Source organism: Balaenoptera musculus, chromosome 4 (assembly GCF_009873245.2).
Source record: "Balaenoptera musculus isolate JJ_BM4_2016_0621 chromosome 4, mBalMus1.pri.v3, whole genome shotgun sequence".
NCBI lineage: Eukaryota > Metazoa > Chordata > Mammalia > Artiodactyla > Balaenopteridae > Balaenoptera > Balaenoptera musculus.
This window is the reverse complement of record NC_045788.1, coordinates 66,653,949-66,672,824: the sequence shown is the minus strand read 5'-3', so window position 1 is coordinate 66,672,824 and position 18,876 is coordinate 66,653,949. Positions and strand designations below refer to the sequence as shown.

Below are 18,876 nucleotides of genomic sequence, written 5' to 3'. Positions count from 1 at the left end.
TTTTTCTACCTCTTTAAGAGGGTGTGGTGGGAAATGGCTTGAATAATATCCATAAGAGCTCTCAGCTTCTTGGGAGGATAAGTAAACACAATGAAGTAACTGTTTTTTTAATCTATAGGTGAATTATATGTCTTTCCTAAACACAAAGGATAACTTGGATAGACAAAAGGGACCAAAAGTAAGCTCATATCACTGCAGACAATATACTTCTGATAGGCACCCAACTCAGCTAACCTATATGCACAAAGGAAGTGAGAGGGTCATACTGCACAAAATAAGAGTCTCTCTGTCTCTCTCTCTCTCACACACACACACACATACACACACACACACACACACACTTTTTACATTTTACCTTTTACCAGAGGAAGAGTCCGATAATCTTTCTAATTAGAAATAATTAATTCAGGTAAGGTTTTATCAGCCTTGCTTTATATCCCTAGTCCAACATTTTGTCAACATGGTTCTTGTTTTCTAATTAGTGGGATATGCACCTTTATCTCTCATTAGGCTGTAAAGTGAAGGGACTCACTATTCCTACTCCAAGAACTGGCCCTTGATATATTCTGAGTAAATGTTGGGGAGGAAAAACTAGACAGTGAACAAGTCCTTATGTGAAAAGAACAGTCATCCAGAGAGACTTAATCATAGTCCCAACACCTCACTTCTCTTGACAATCAGCACACGGCATGGCAGAGTCTGACGTCACATGAGCGTGCGGGCGCCTCGACGCCTCCAACCACCCATCCTCTCGTCACCCACATTCTGTACCTTATAATCAGCTCAGCAAGGTCACCAGGTTAGAATGTACTACTGTTTTCCTTGAAGTGAACCCAACTCAACTCTTTGTCTATTCCCATACTCCTCTTACTTGTTGGGTTTTAGCCAAACCAAACTGACCCTCCTCCCATGCTACAATTTACCAAATTCATGTCTACACTTAAGTCAAGGGGTCTCAAACTGAGAGTGGATATATATGTTCTGTGGGTCCAGGAAATTTTAAAAAATAATAATTTGCATTACTCCAAATGAGACAAGTATTCTAAGCATTAGAATTTCCTATTTTCTTCCATTGAATGTTTCACATGCTTAAGCCTTTAACCTAACTAACTTGAATGGTTCTCTTTGCCTAGAATAATTTCTTTCCCTGCTTTTTCACATGGCCAATATATTTCCTGAGCTTTCAAATAGAAATGATCATCAGAATTCCTGCTGAAGTTTATCTATACTCTCCTCTGGTACTTATTTTCTATCTTGATAAGATTTGTTTGTATGTGTCTCCTGTCCCATAATAAACTGGTAAGTTTGGGGGATAAGAATGTGCTCTTTGTTTATTTGTTAATTCCCCAGATTTTCTCAAGTATAGCAAGCATCAAATGTTAACTAGATGGCAGAACCACTGAGCTGCTTAATGCCTGAGAGCTACCCTTCATAAAGAGCGTGATGTGAATATTGCCACTGAACTTATACAGTGCAGCAATCGTTGCTGATGACTAAACTCTGGTCTGGTGTTCAATGTCTTTTCTATTTATCCCTCAGTAGGTATGATCATTTAGATCATTTATAATCTAGTTCATTAATTTCATATCTGTCTCCCCCACCAACTCTATATTATAGGTAGTGGTATACTCAGCTCTTTTTTTTTTTCAGCTCTTTTATTAAACTTGTGCCCATAGCAGAATATCCTGAACTTAGTAAATAATCAGTAATATCTTGTTGAATTGACAAGAATACAAACTTGAAATTTTTGTCATTTTGCCAGGGAAAATATTCTTATGAACGATCTTCACAATTAGAAAACAGACTAGGTGTGCGATCTTGTTTAACAACATCTTACTGATAAAGACATGTAGCCAACCAGTTAATAAATATGTTTAATTACTTCTTCTAAAGTGTTACAGTCTGCCTTTTTATTTTTGAAATGACGTAACCCAGCAGAGCTTTCTACATGTTTTAAGATGAATCACAGATAGAAATATCTATTTTAAAGTAAAGACTGACATAGAAGTTTTTTCTCTGTCATTATGGCTGTGTCCCCTTGGGCAAGTCACTCTCCACTCAGAGCCTAAGTTTCCCCACCTATTAAAATACGTATGTTAAAACAATGGATTGCACCAGTGTTTCTCAAATAGCAGGATCAACTGGAGGGCTTATTGAAAGATTGTTGCCCTCTCTCTCCTAGTTTCTGATTTAGCACATCTGGAGTGGAACCCAAGAATTTGCATTTCTTAACAAGTTCTTAAGTAATGTTGATGCTGCTGGCCTGAGACCACACTGAGAACCACTGAACTAACATGTCTAGGAATCCCTGCAGCTCCGACTTCATTATCCCACTAAGATTTAAACCCAGGTATACCCAAAGTGTGTGCTCTTAACTAGTAGATGGGAAAAGGTAATATTTTACTATTTTAAGATTACTGAATGACAGCCAAATAACTGAAAAAATAATAATATTTAATAATTAAAGTGAAAATGTTTTCTTTGAATTCTATGAGACCTGCAGCTTTTAAAAGAAATATGCTTCAAAATTTTACTCTAACTTGAAGAAAACTCAACTCTATCTAGTTTCAAATGGGAAAGGATGGGCTAGACAGATTCTTACAGCATGCTAGCATATCTTCAAATATTACTTTCTTTTTATGGAAATACAAAAATACAAATCTAAGCAAATTTCATTTTTTTCCTGCATCAGGAATTGCTCTACTTAAGATGAATAATTTCTGGTTTCCAGATTATCACGTTCTAAACAGTAACAGCAACAACCATCACCACTGAAAACTGACCACATGCAATGTATTGTGCTGACTGCTGTACATGTCTTCTCTCAATTCTCTAAACAGCTTTTCTATGGTCTGTCACCAACAGCATCATCTTCATTTTGCAGGTGGGGAAATCGAGGCTCAGAAACATACCAGAATCAGAAACATACCAAGATCATCCAAATAGTGAATGACAGAACTGGATTCAAATGCAGGCAGCCATCTACCTCCAGAGTTTGAGCTCTTCACGTATCTCTAATAGTAGATGTAGAGGCAGGTTTAGAAAAACCAGAAAACTGAGTCAGCCCTGACTCTCTCCCACAAACTTTACTGGAAATGTTGGAGGAGCCAGCAGTAATCAACTTGGATCTTAGTTTTCCCATCTATTAAAGGAAGGCTGGACTAGGAGTAGATCATGTCTATAGTTTCTAAGTCTAATATTCTAGATTGTTTCAGGCTTTATAGATTAAAACTATATTAAATAAACTGGTGACCAAAGGAAGGACAGGTGACTAATAGTATGAGTATTATTTCAAACAAATCAGATTCTCTTTAAGCCAGCATGCTAGGATTTCAACCTGATTGGTTTTTAAGAGGATGCAAGGTCAGAATCAGCTCCAGTGTTTCTGCTGAAATCCCTTTTTGTTTATCTGCCCTCTTCAACTTTGTCATTCTGAATGCATACACACTGAACACAGTGTCTTAAGTAACATTGCTGAGGTTACACCAAAGACAGGTGTTAGGGGAACTATTTCCCCCCCGGCTATCATTTCCAACTCTCCCTCCTCCAAAACCAAGGGAGGGGATAGCAGGAAAAGGGTTTCTTTTCAGATTAAACACAGCGACTGCAAACACCTTCCCCTAGGCAATAAATTCTCTGCCAGTGCGTGCTGCAGTTTACCCAAACACCAAAGCAAAAAGCAAACAGCCCCTTTTGTAAGGGAGGAGTTGTCACCTGTCAAGTGATGTTTGTGAATTTCTAGAGAAGAGAGAAAAAGAAAACCCTTTCCCTTATTTTATTAAGCAGACTGTTTGTTCAAGGTTTGAAATGCATACTTGGGTTTAAGGTAAAGTCCCTGGCTTGGCACTCTTGAACAAAGTGGTGCCTTCCGATTGGTTACACTGTACAAAGAAGAGAACAGAAAAACAGTCTCTTCTGGGGACACCTGAACTTAATCTAAATGGAGTGGATTTTGAGCCACCTCATAAGCAACATAAGTAACTGCAAACCCATCTTCCAAAAATTAGAGTGCTTTTGCTATACAGAATATATGTTCTTGTTTGTTTCATTTGTGTCCATAGAACTAATACATAAAAGCTTATATGGCACAAATTATGGTTGATGATTGTTTTAATGGTACTAGCCAAGGGGTAAGAATGCTAGGGATACTAAAAGCAAGGGTTAAGAAGTGCTGGATGGCAAAGGAGAAAATACGCCCAGTCCCGTGTTCTGCGCTAATCCTAAGGTAAAGCTTGGAAATATACTTTGTATATCCCTCTTTTACCATCTCTTTCCTCACATGTTTTGTATCCTAATTAGGTCTACACACCCTACTCATAGACGCTCTATTCTCTAAGATGTCTTACTCATCTCCAGGCAAAAACTACTATCCCTTTTGCACTTAAAAATGTATCCAGAGGGATTATTTCATCTTCATTGGCAAATGACTGGAAACTCCTTTAGTCACTTAGACATATTTGCATTATTTAGAAAAGAGATTGTATAACCAAAATTGATTTCCACTTTATAGACACTTTTGCACAGTTCGTGTGAGTGTAAATTGGAAAAAAATTAAAACTCATGAAAAGAAATTTGATAATATGTATCCATAACACTGGTGTTCATACATTTTACTTAATAATTATACTTCTAAGCAGCTAGCACAATAAGGGTTTTGTATGTACATATTCTTCTTTAGGTTTGACGTAAATACACTATTATGTATAAAATATACAGCTAGTGGGAACCTGCTGTACAGCACAGGGAGCTCAGCTCAGTACTCTGTGATGACCTAGATGGGTGGGATTGGGCGGGGTGTCCAAGAGGCAGGGAATGTATGTGGCCGGTTCCCTTTGTTGTGCAGCGGAGGCTAACACAACACTGTAGAGCAATTATACACCAAAAAAAAAAAAAAAAAAAAAAAAAATCTATGAGTAGAAAAACAGATAAATAAATCATTACATACCTATGTAGTGATATATAATACAGTGATTAATGTTGTTTTGAAGATTAGTGAATAAGAGAAAAATGTTCACCATAGAATGCAAAGAAAAAGAAGCAGGTTACAAAATTTATATATGACATGGTCCAAATATGTCTTATAAAATCTATTTCTTCTAAGAAAACAACTGGAAAAAACCTAAAATTTTCATAATTATTATCATTAGGTAGGAATTCTATACACTTTTGATACTTACATCTAAAATTCTTTTTAATGAGTGTGCATTGCTTTAATAATCAGAGCAATTTGTATTTTATTATAAAATGTAATGTGTATTCACCTATTTCACAAGAGTTGTTATGAAAATCAGCATAGACAAGTAATAACAAAGATACTAATTTTTAATTGACTGTATATTTATACGCCAGGAACTTTGAATGAAAACAAATCAGGTAATGAAAAAAAAAATCACAGTCCTCGAGGTTGATGATAGATATTATGTCCATCCATACAAAAGAGGAAGGAGAGACTCATAGAGATTATCAAGTTCACACAGCTAAAATTGGTAAAGACAGAATTCCAACTCTAGTATGTCTGACTATAAATCTCATGCTGTAATTCTAAAGTAAGTAATAAATTGTAAAGCCCTATATTAAATAGCAGGTAGTCAGTCATCAAAGTGAAAAAAAAAAAGTTGTTGATCAAATCTGCCTGCATTAAACTCTAGTGGTTTTCTGGAAGACCAAAAAAGGGGGAGGTGGAGATGGGAAGAAGCAAGAAACATGGAAAGGAGCAAGAGAATGTATAGAAGTAACAAAAGGAGGACAGTAGTGGTGGTGAGGATGGCTCTGGAAGCCTAAAGGAGATCAAAGTAGGAAGTGAATAGAAGGAAAATGGAGAGCTTGATGTGAGTTCTTGAAATTAGTGTCAGACTTAGAGTTGGGTAACATCGTGCATTTCTGGTGCCTAAGAGACCAAGACACTTAGAAAATTATTGCTACTTGTATGACATAGCCTTTCCACTTTTTGAGCCAAGGGAAGACATGCAGGAAGGAAGATTTAGAATGTTTGTGTGACTCAGGTAGCAATGCTCTTACCCAGTCCCTTGCAACTTGACTGGAGTGACTTACTTAAACACACTTTTTTCACAGAGTATGTGCCATATATATACATATATATACATAATTCTATAATGTTAGAAAATATCTATAGGTGTTCAAATTGAGTTATATGTGAGTCAATGTGTGTGTGTGTGCACGTGTATGTGCATGTGTGTGCGTGTATGTGCGTGTGTGTGCGTGCACGTGTGTGTGTGTGCATGTGTGTGTGTGTGTAGAGACAAGGAGAGAGGAAACAAGGAGGGAGGCATGGAGGGAATGTTTATAACCTTTTGATCAATAAAAATTCAGCAAATTAAAGCTTTGACGTGGTTTATGATCCTGCTTAGAAAATAAAAGCATCTCTTTTTCTTTGAAAAAAATTCATTCTGATGAACAAAAGGGTACGTGGAATTCCCTATTTTTTTCTGATAATATCCAGTCAGAACTGTAACTTTGTTACAAAGGAAGAACAATATCAATGATAAATATCATGTTCAATAAAATAGACTATTCTCGTAAGTTCTTTAAAATGCTTTTGACAGTTGAAAGTAAAAATTTTACCACTGTCTGAGGTAACGTTCAATGTACATAGATGTAATACATATGACAACTACAACATCATGGGAAGGGTTATAATATCAATATTGTGGTAAGTTTTCTGCATTCCGTTTGAAGTGGTAAAATATTAATTCTCAATAGACTGTGAAAAATTATGAATATTTCAGTCTCTAGAGCAATCACTAAAAACTATTCAAAGACATATAGCCAGAACCAAAATAGAACAATTAAAATCAAATACTAAAAATAGGTCAAATAATCTAAATGGCAGCAAAAAAAGGGAAACAGAAGAACAAAGGACAAAATAAGTTAAAAAATAAGTGTTAGGTCAAAAAAATCCATATCAATAACTACATTAAATGTAAATGATGTAAATAAACCAATTGAAAGAGATTGTCAGAATGGATAAAAAATGATACAACTATTTACTGTTTAGAAGAAACTCAGTTCAAATATAATGATAAATACAGGTTAAAAGTAAAAGGATAGAGAAGAAAATTTACCATGCAAACATTAATCAAAAGAAAGTTAAAATGGCTATATTAATATAAATAAATACAAAGTAGACTTCAGAGCAGAGCACACTACTGAGAATAAAGACAAATATTATACAATGATAGAAAGAAGAGGTAACAAACTTAAATATGATGCACCTAAAAACAAAACTTTCAAAAACATGAAGCAATAACTGACAGATTTGAAAGGAGAGACAGATCCATAAGTAGAGTTGAAGACTTCAACACTCTTCTCTCAATAGAAGTAATTGAGTGCTAGTAATCGATAGAATTAGTAGACAGAAAATAAGCAAGAATATAGAAGAACTGCATAATATCATAAACCAACTGAATATAATCGACATTTATAGAACATTGCACCCAGTGAAAACAGAATACACAGTCTTCTCAAGTCCCCATGGAACATTCACCAAAATAAACGATATTTTGACTCATGAAACAAAGCATAACAAATTGAAAAAATTTGAAATTATGTTTTCTAATCATAATGAAATTAAAGTAGAAGTCAGTAATGGAGAGATAACAAAATATCTAAGCATTTGGATACTAAGCAACATGCTTGTAAATACACATAGGTCAAAGAAAAAATCTTAAGGGAAATTAGAAAATATTTTAAAGTGAACAAAAGTGAAAATGCAACATATCAAAATTTATGGGATGCAGCTAAAGCAGTGTTTAATGGAAATTTTATAAATGTAAATACTAACATTAGAAGAGAAGAAAGATCTCAACTCAGTAATATAAACACTCAATTGAAACAACTTAAAAAAGAAGAGCAAAATAAACCCAAAGAAGCAGAAGAAAGGAAATAAAGTAAGACCAGAAATAATGAAGATAAAAACAGAAAGACAATACAAAATAACTGTAAAATTCAAAAGCTGAACTGGTTCTTTGAAAGATTGATGCAACTGATAAATCTCTAGCAAGACCGACAGAGAAAGAGAGGACACAAGTTACTAATATTAGAAATGAAACAAGAGGATATTACAGATCCCACAGACATTAAAAGGGTAATAAGGGACTACACCAAACAATTCGACATACATAAATTCAAAAACTTTGATAAATTTAACCAGTTCCCCAAAACCCACAATTTATATAAACTTACCCAAGATTAAATAGATCATCTCAATAGTCCTGTAACTATTAAAGACACTAAATTTATAATTAAAGAACTCCCCAGAAAGAAATATTCAGGCCCAGATGGTTTCACTAGCCAAGTCTACCAAACATTTAACAAGAAATAAGATCAATTCTACATAATCTTTATCAGAATATAAAGGATGTCTCACATAAAGCACAAATACAGAAATCACACTGAGGTTCATGAACAATAGGATTGCCAAGATGAGAAAGACCACACATCATAATTACTAATACCATCTCTCAATGGTGGGCTTAACCTTCATTTGCTTTAAACTGTAGTTTCCTCTCTATCACAGTCCAGAAACTTTTTTTTGGCCATGCTACACAGCATGTGGGATATTAGTTCTCTGACCAGGGATCAAACCCAAGACCCCAGCAGTGGAAGTGCGGAGTCTTAACTATTGGACCACCAGAGAAGTCCCCAAAAACTTTAAAGTCTATAGAAGTCTATCTGGTCATTGATATGACAGATATAATGTCATATATATATGATATTATAATATAATATAAAATATAATATAATATATATGGATAATATATATATTATATTATATTATATTATATATGGATAATTATATATATATATGGATATTATAAAAATATTATATGTTATAATATATATGGATATTATAAACAATGCTGCAATGAAGGCTTCATTTCCGTATATGTTTGTGTGTGTGTGTTTGTATGTATACTTATTTATATATTTTTGTTTTGTGGAAAAAATTTCTAAAAAGGGCACTTATAAACCAAAGGGTAAGTACATTTAACATTAAATAAATGAGAATGGGCAAACTGCCCACCACATATACCAATTTATACTCCTGCAGAAGTAAAAAGATTGACTGTTTCCCAACACTCTGACCAGTACTGGATATTATCAATAATTTAAATCTTTGCTCATCAAATAGATGATAAATAATTTTATTGTTTCAATTCACAATTTTTTATTATTAGAGAAGCTGAACATTTTATATATGTTAAACATCTGTGAATTACTTATACTCTTTGCCAAAGGGGGAGATTCATCTTTCTCTTATTATTTTATTTTATTTTTTTTGGCTGGGCTGAGCAGCTTGCAGGATCTTAGTTCCCTGACAAGGGATTGAAACCACGCCCCCTGCAGTGGAAACATGGAGTCCTAACCACTGGATTGCCAGGGAATTCCCAGTTTTTAAGTGCTTAGTTTATTTGGGCAATTAAACCTTTGTCATGTGTTATAATTTTTTAAATTTATATTCTGTCTTTCTTTTCTATATAAATTTCCCCTTACCCAAAATTTTCAGTGTTATCTTTTAAAACTTGTGAGCTTCACATTATAGTTTTTTAAATAAATTACTTTCATAATGGTTACCTAAACTTAAACTACTCTTTGCTTTCCTCCTTTTGATCAATTTGACTCATATTTCAAAGCCTAAATGAAAAGCACCTTCTCTGTAACATATTGCCAGTTTTACTCAGGCACAATAGACCATTTCTTTTTTATGTGTCTTAAAAAAAATACATACATTTGAGTACTTTTCAAAAGTAATATTATACACACTTGACTTTCTGCTATATTATGGTCTTCTCAAGGCTAGAGACCATGATTTGTTCATCTGTATCACAAAGAACATAGCATACAGGAAAGTAAATTCTAAAGAGATGCCTGTGGCTAGATCTCGTCTATACAGTCTACTTGAAATCTTATATAATCTTGGGTCATAGAAGATACAGGGTATCATGCTAGATGCTGTGACCTAAGTCTTTCCAAATACAAAAACACTGTTTTTTGGTATGTACAGCTGAAGACCCTTCATTTATAACTGGATGCTACAATAATAATTTACAAAAATGGATGGTTTTAGATAATTACCACTAAAATCCCTAGGGAAAAACCCAATTCAACTAAATAGGGCTTCCTTCAAAGTACAAAGAATAAAGAAATACAAAAGTAAGTGTTATATAGTTTCCATCCATCATTCCAGGAAAACATTTAAGTGTTAATACCATCATCCGCCTCTTAAGGACATGACAGGCATGCTTAGACAGCTTATAAATAAGGCAAAGCTGAGATATAAAGTAATACATTAGACAACAGGATCAAGAAACAGTAAGGATCTTGGAAACATAGCCTAAATTATAACATTTTTTGAGAAATCTTGTTCACCTTCATTTGCTAATCCAATGTAGTTTATTCTTCAGTGACACTAAAATCATCCTAATGATGGAGGCACACACATTCTTTGCAATTCATATTCCCTTTGTTCATAATCAGAGCAAAACATTAGGACTTCACTTCATGACTAGTTCTTAAGGTGAAAGTTGTTTCAAAAATCAATAAAAATGGGATGACATTCTCAATTTTAAGATTTTTGTCCTTAGTAATCTGACAAGTCATTTCATGTCCACAGATTCATATTTCTTGCATAGTGAAAGAATGCTTGGCAGGGATCCCAAATTTTTTTTATTATATGCAAGAGGAAGGTAATTTATGTGCAGAGATTTGGAACTATTTAGCCATTAACCTATACACAGAAAAGTGAAAATATGCTACCAAGTAATGGAAGAAAAGAACCTCATACCAGTTGCAGCAGATCTCAGTTTAGAAGGACTAGGAATCTCAGAGGTTCCTAGTTCTTATTTTCCAAACCAGAACACCACTTATTACACCCTGAGCTAGACCACTATTTTGCCATTCCTGTTGCTGAGGACTATCATTGTTATCTAGTCTCACCCATTTGGCCTCCTCACATGGACATCTATGCGGATGTTGGAATGGTCCTAAGACAAGGGAAAACCCAGGATTCATATAGAATTATACTTTAACAGCAATGTCTCAGTTCTATGGAGATGAAACTCCAGACCAGCCACAGACAGGCAAGTTTATTTTTTAAGTGCAGTCTCACTCCACTTGTACACTCCTTTCAATGCAGTTATTCCCAAGTGACGTATTTTGTTTCCCCTACTGGCAAAACCCCATTTCATTTTGTTTTCCAGCTTTTCCTGAATCACTTCAATCCCTTGCTCCTTGCAAACATTTCTATCCTGCTCTTATTTCCTGATTTCTTGTTACCCTCAATCTGACATACAATTTCAAGTTCTAAGTTGCTAGTAAGAGATGGTAGAACTCTGTTCCATCATTCCTAGTTAGCAGTGGAGTCCTGTGCCTCTCCAGAGGAGGGAAAGGTGTGGTGACTCTCTAAGGTATGACTACCTCATGATGGAGGAGTGGAGGTTTACCCACACAGATGAACCTCAATTTCATAGAAAAAGAGGTACTCAAGAAGAAATAGAGGTCAAGTTCCTCTCAAATACAATACCTTAGAGAAAGATTGAGAAGAAAAAAGATTGTGCCCAGTAAGGTGGGCAAAATACTGACACTGCTGCTGACTACATATGTCAGCCTAGAAAAGTTTTTTAACCCCCTTTTTTTATTTATTAATTTATAAAACAAGGATAATAATTGTTACCTCACAAAGTTCTGGGAAAGATTAAATAAAATATCAGATGTGTTAATCATCATCCGATATTGAAGCCTAAGAAAGCCGTAGCTTCGAAAATTTGTAATTCAGACATCCAAGAGGAAAATTTAGATCAATTTCAAATTGAATACTCTCAGTTTCAATCAGGCCACTGCTCTTATGAGCATAAGTAAAAATCAATTCCAAAAGAATCAACATCAAGTGTATATATTCATAGCTGATGCTCAGGAAAAAAATTTGAACACCTATGAATAATCATCTTAAATATTTCTTAAATAATAATAACCTAAAAAAACACAAGGCAGTGCATTCTTAGCTAAACAAGATACTTATCACAAGAACAATTATATCTGTGAACTTTCTTGGCTTTCTCTCTTTCATTCTTACCCTCTTCTAAGATCATTGTTTAACTTAGCTGACACTTTCTCAGATACTCCACTAGGTTTTCTCCAAAGATTCCTTTAGCTATTTTGTAAAAGCACCAAAATGAACTTTAAATGACTGAAGTTTTAGAACTCAAATGGCAAATCAGGGTACTTTCAAGCAGAACTGGGGAAACAATGGAGGTAAAGAAAAAGCATAACACTTTTTATACTGACCCACTATAATCAAAAGGGAAGGAATACACGAGGAGGAAAGGACAGGAAGTTTTGCTGCTGTGAATGTTGAAGCAGAGGATGGTCCCCTGATTGGTGATATTCTAGAGCTGTGCTACCCAATACACTACCAACTAGCTGCATGAAACAATTTAAATTTAAATTAACTAAAGTTACAGTTAAGTCCCTCATTTGCACTAGCCACATTTCAGATGTCCAATGGAGCCATGTGGCTAGTGGCTAATGTGTTGAACGTAGGAATATAGGACATTTCCACTGTTGAAAAAAAAATTATTTTGAATAGGACTATTTTAAAGAGAACATTTTGACTTTTTAGATAACTCCCAAGTCTCATTTCTTATGACTTCAAATTCCTGGACTTCCCGGGTGGTGCAGTGGTTAAGACTCTGCGCTCCCAATACAGGGGGTCCGGGTTCAATCGCTGGTCAGGGAGCTAAGATCCCGCATACCACAACTAAGCCTGCGTGCCACAACTACTGAGCCCGCGTGTTCTAGAGCCCGTGCGCCACAACTAGAAAAGCCTGTGAGCCACAACGAAGAGCCCGCAAGCTGCAACGAAGACCCAGTGCAGCCAAAATAAATAAATTAATTAATTAATTTTAAAAAATTCCTGAGGTCCTACTATGGGCCAAACATGGTAACAAATACTGGGCATGACAAAATATGGTTCCTGTCCCCTTTAGAGATAGAGAAAGAAACAACTATAATATTGTGTCATAAGTAATATGATTAAAAATATACCTAGGTTTCTTCAGAGGAATAGTCTCTAATTTAGACTGGTAGAGAACAATGATATGGAATCTTTTTCTAGAGAAGGTAAGGCAAGCATGGTGTTGAGAGATGGATAGGGATTGGCTAGACAGGAGAAAAAAAAAGGGATGTTCTCAAGGAGAAAATGTCTAATAAAACAAAGAAGAAACAACATGGAACATTAAGAAACCACATGTTTCAGTATGTGAAAAGATAATAATAATAGGAACTGTAAATAAAAAGGCTTGATTCTGCATTTTAAACTAAATAACTTGGTTTGCTTTTATGAGAAACAGAAAATCCCTGCCTGGAGAGACTATAAAAAGATAGGTAGCAGCAGCCTAGGCAAACCTGTTAGCTTAAGAGGTGATAGTATTAAATGAATTGGGGACATCCTAATTTCTAAGTCACTGTCAAATCAGAATTTATATATTTATAAATATTTATATTTAATTATCACACATTCCAAGGCCTTGAATTACCTGTCCCTTGGATTTATCTGTCAGCTTCCTTCTACTAGCTCAAGGATAATTGAGACTAGTATCCATATTAAGATGGAAGGGGCCAACGAAGAAATGTATTTTCACTTATCAATTTGGTGACAAAATATTAGTGTATTTGAAAAGTTACAATTTTCTATTTTTGGTTGTTTCCTGTCCTCTTCCCCCACTTCCCCTTCTCCCAGTATTAAAAAGTACAATCTATATTAAAGGGTATATAGTGAGAATTCCAGGAAAATCTTACATCAGACCAGAGAGGCAAGGCATACCAAAACATCTTTCATCTGTACTATCTTTCAAATAAAGTAATTTGGTAACCACCCCCTCCCCCCAAAAAAGAAAGTCATGGCACTTTATAAAGTGCTCTCTTTAATCACATCAGCAGACACTCTATGACACCCCACCCTTTTTCTAGCTCCTTTCGTTTCCATTTTTCTACAAATTTTTATTTGTTTTTTATAGAAAACGCAATAGGGCTTGTGTGGTGCATGAATGATTAAAAAAAAAGAAAAGAAAACCCACCAGTTAGCATGATGGACTGCACAAATACAAGAAATTTCATCTAAACACCTCAGAAAAATGTTTTACTATCCTTAACCCGTACACTCCTTAGCTGCCTGGGAGGTGTGTGCATGTAAGATTTTGCCACTTTATAGGGGAAAAACTGAGGTCTAAGGTCATGAGGGACTCAGTGGTAAAGCCAAAAAAAGAGCCTATTTTATATATTAGTTAGCTTCTTTCCTCTTACTCCAGTACTTGAATCTGTGTGTTTGCGTAGAATTTACCTCATCCTCCGTCATTAAAGAAGGATAATTCTATGAGAGAGGCAGTTTGCCATAGTGGAAAGTACTTTGTATACAATTCAGATCTTGGCTTTGGTTCTGACTGTCTCCACCAGCTGTAAAACATTGGGCTGGCACCATCTGCTCTAAGTTGGGATAGACATGAGGAGCAATTTAGATAAAGAATGCAAGGAATTATCTCCAACCCCCTTCCCCATACCAGTGGAAACGTATGCATCATGAAAAGTTGAGGCAGACCCAGATCCCACAGATCCTAATTATTTTTCTGCTCACCACATTGACTAGCTTTCCAATGGCCTTGCCCATTCACAGCCACCTGCCTTTTCATGTGCCATGAAAGAGACGGGTATAACAGAGATGTGGATAGCATGGCCCACAGATTTAAAGGGGAAGCCCATGCCACTCACCCACATGGGGTCACTGAGGTCTGAGTCTTGCATGCGAATACAGTCCATGCTAATCTCGATCTTGTTTGTTGCACCATTTTCTGATGGTTCATCCACAAAGTTCAAGTCAATGGGCTGAACTGAACAGATGGGCCTACCGTAAAGGAAAACAAAAGTGTGTTAAGTGTGGAAAGGGACTAAAACACACTCATTCAGTCGGTAACAACGAGCTCTATTTGCTTTAAAGTTGGCAAGGCTTGTTGATTGGAGTCAAAAAGCCTAGGATTGAATCCTGGCTCAACCAATTACCAGATGTGAAATCTCTGGCATTCCAAATCTAAGCCCTATTTGTAAAATGGGAGTCATGATCCTTGCCCTCATCAAAGAACTGCTAGGTGGAACACAGAATAGAAGGAAAGTATCAGGGATATACCCTAAACTTCTGGGTCCCCAGTGCTGATATTGTTTCATCTTTCCCTTAATTTACTCACATATCCAAACCTGATCTTAAGAAGGAGATCTTTTCCTAGCAAGGCATACAGACCAACAAAATTTAGTGTTTTACTTTCTCAGAGGGTATTTGCAATGTAACGGTAAATGAGTCTTTAAACCAAAGGAACAAATTTGAGTATCAGAGAGTCATTGGGGAAGTTATTTTGGGTTAGGTAGGAGAGGCTTCTGATCCTCCAAAATTATACCACCTTAGAAAAATAATGATCTTTTGGTGCTGGAAATTGAATAAATCTCCACTGAATTTTGAACACAGAGATACTATTGCAGAGAATAATTTTTTCCCAACAACATTAACTGGTTTTTATTGATTCTAGAAACATGCCCTAGTAAGCAATACTTTGACCATCCACAATTACTTGTTTATAATAGTTCAACAGTTTTGCTTATCTGATACTTACTGTTCCAGAAAATCCCAGATGTGCTGGAAAACCTCTGGACTGAGGAATTCGCTTGTCTGTGTGCTCTGGGACATAGTGGATCGGTAATAACTTTCTTTCCAAGAGAAATGGGCTGGGGTTTCTACGAACCTTAAAAGGACAAAAATGAAACTAGGATTATAGTTTCTGTACTTATGATACTGGATATTAAAATTAAAGCATAGTCAATCAAAAAAATCAAGTGAATCTTCAAAATCATTCAGGGATACACAGCAAATTTTACAAGTTACACAAATGGTGTTTCTTTAGGCAGTGGCAAGGATCCCATTTTGCCATAAAATCAGGCAATCAAGTCTTCTATCAAAGCTCTTCATTCTTAAATAATAATGTTGTTACACTCTGCACCTCTACTTTCTTCCGATTTCAAAAAGAAAATAAACATTCCCTCATTAAGTCTGACAGCAAGTCTGACCTATTATTAAATCCATTTCATAAATGTCTCAACTGATTATCTGCCCATTCAGCCTCCAGCAGGTAAAAAGTAAAATCAGAAAATGAAAATGAGTTCAGAAAATTTAAATTTCACCCTCAGATACAGAAGAGATATAATGTATATAAACTTAGTTTGTAAACTGTAAAAGGGTTGTGTAGATAATGGTGTTGTTATCACTATTAACAATATTAATGTTAAAGTGTGAATAATAACAAAAAAACAAGATAAAAAAAATTTCACCCTCAGCATAATCACCCCCTTCATGACTACCATCTTAGCATCAGGCCCAGGGACAATAAACTCAAACCTCTAGATCCAGATTTTTTTTTTAAAATCACCTGTTACACATCTTAATGTGTGTGGGAGTGGTTTTTAACCGGAGTATAGAATTCCATGTCAGACCAAGGGATAAGCGAACATCTGAATAGATTGCAAATGAAAGGTATTTCTGTTTGTTTCATTTTGTTGTAGGGTCCTCAAGTTTGCCTTTATTTAAAATAAAAAATTAACCTTGCTCCCTATACATGTGAAGGAAAACATCAGCTTTCTCAGGTGATGTCTTCTCCAAATCTGCATTTTATCTGCATATCTCATCTTAGTATGTGATCATTGTGATTATCAGTAGACTAATTTTACTCCAGGATGAAATTAGCTAAGCTTTTAACCGTTACTGCTAGTATTATAAAGAGTTAAATAAATAGTGTACTAGGATAGTCAATCACCTTAAATTTGCAAATGAATGATCTGGTCTAGTTACATAATAGAAGATAATAGCATTGGATTTATTGTTGATGATTTTCAAGCTATATGGAGATGCACATTCATTTACTAAAGTCAGATGTATAGAGAACATCTATTATTTGCCAGGAAGATAATGGGCACTGGAGATAAAAAGTGAATTAGACTATGTAACCCTCTAGAAGGTCCTGGTAGAGAAGGTAAAGCAGGAAAACAAATCTCTAATAAATGTATTAAAAGTGTGCATAATATTATAAAAGCACAATGATGAAATATATCATCTCATCTGATGGATCAAGGAAAGAGCCCTAAATAATGAGAAGAAATCAGTCAGGCCAGATAAGGACTAATGGTGCAGAGTGAGCAGTCTATGGCATTGTTAGCACAGTGTAAAAATTTGGGGCAGAGAATGCCAGGAGATAAAGCTGGAGAGGGAAGTAGAAATTTATGTGATATGTTTTTTAAAAAGCTTAAATATTTCAATACTCCTAGTGAGTATTGAAGAATTTTTTGTAAGATATTTTAAACGAACTTTCTATTTTGAAATAATTGTAGCTTCACATGCAGTTGTAATAAAAAATGTAGAGATTATCCATGCCCCAGTTATTCAGTTTTCCCCAATTGGAAGTAACATCTTGCAAAACTATCATATAATATCAGAACCAGAATATTAACATTGATATAACCTATTGATATTTTTCAGAAATTCCCAGGTTTACTGTACTTTACTATGTGTGTGTCTATGTGTGAGTGATTTCTATATAATTTTTTATCACATATGTAGGTTAGCGTATCCATCCTTACAGTATTAAAAGATTTGAAGCATTAGATTGAAACAATATGTCTTTCATTGATAAATCCAGAAGTTGTATAGAGGAAGGATTTATAGCTTATTGGTTTATGGGCAAAGTTATTTAGGAGATTGTTGCACAAGTCCAGGTAAGACAATAGGATGATAGAAGTGGGGATGGAAAAGATGGAGAAAATTTTAATTATTAGTGAAAAGGTTAAGTCAGATATTGTTTATGTTACTGACAGAAGAAGAAGGAAGAGTAGAGTCAAGGATGACTTCAAGTTTCCAGCTTTCTTGGACTGAGTGGCTGATGATTCCACTAACTAAATCAGTAAACACAGTTGGAAGATCCAGCTTGGAAAGAAAGGAGAGACAATGAGATCCATCTTAGCATGTTAAGTTTGAAGAACCAATGGGATATACAAGAAGTGAAGCAGGCAGTTGAATAAACTTTAAACTCTGGGGAGAGGAATGGGCTAGATATTTAGAAACAGAAATCCTCATCATAGGGTGAAAATAAATCCATGAGAGTGAATACAATGACCTTTGCAGAGCAGGTGCAATGAGGAGTGAGAAAGTTAACCTTGTGGAGTTGGAAACAAGAGTGGGCTATCAGAGTTTATGAAGTCCCTGATGGGCACATCTAGAAAATCTGTCTATAATTAGAAGAGCATCTGAAAATCCAATATCTTTAAGTTGAAAGGGTAAATTAATTTTCTTCATTTCTTTTTTGGAGTTGGAACCCAGACATGGTTTATACACTCCCAACTAGTGAGTAGAAAGGAAATAAAATTTAATAGATCTAATACTGACTGACAGTTAAGAAGATTTCTCCCATAGATGGCACTTTTGAATATGTTTGATTTACATTAAAATTTTTCTTCAAATAAAATAGGAGAAGGAAGTGGGGAGAATAAAAGTAAAAACAATTCCTAACCAGTGACAAAAATGGAGATGAACAAATATATGAATTATTCAAACTCCAAAAAGTAAACAAACTGTCATGGATTGTCATGTACATGGACCCATAAGCATGTCCCTAATATCCAAAGACCTTAACACTATGACCTGTAGCCTGACAGCCAGGTGAGCACTAGAAGGTGAACTCAGCAACATGATGTAGATTCTCAGTAATAGTGATGTTCAGTATGTGACATTCAATACAAAAAAGGAGAATTTTTTCTTAAAGTTGGCAGAAACAT

At 35.1% G+C, this 18,876-nt stretch overlaps 1 protein-coding gene across 5 annotated transcripts in view; it reads right to left on the bottom strand.

Annotated features, from left to right (window-relative positions):
• Nucleotides 1–18,876, bottom strand: part of TP63 (tumor protein p63) — a 223,640-nt gene that overhangs the window by 122,617 nt on the left and 82,147 nt on the right. For all 5 annotated transcript variants that reach the window (XM_036851102.1, XM_036851103.1, XM_036851104.1 and 2 more), the window contains 2 exons: nt 15,672–15,800; nt 14,782–14,914 (listed from right to left, as the gene is read on the bottom strand). In XM_036851102.1, coding sequence (XP_036706997.1) covers nt 14,782–14,914; nt 15,672–15,800 — 262 coding nt within the window. The remainder of the gene's footprint in view (nt 1–14,781; nt 14,915–15,671; nt 15,801–18,876) is intronic.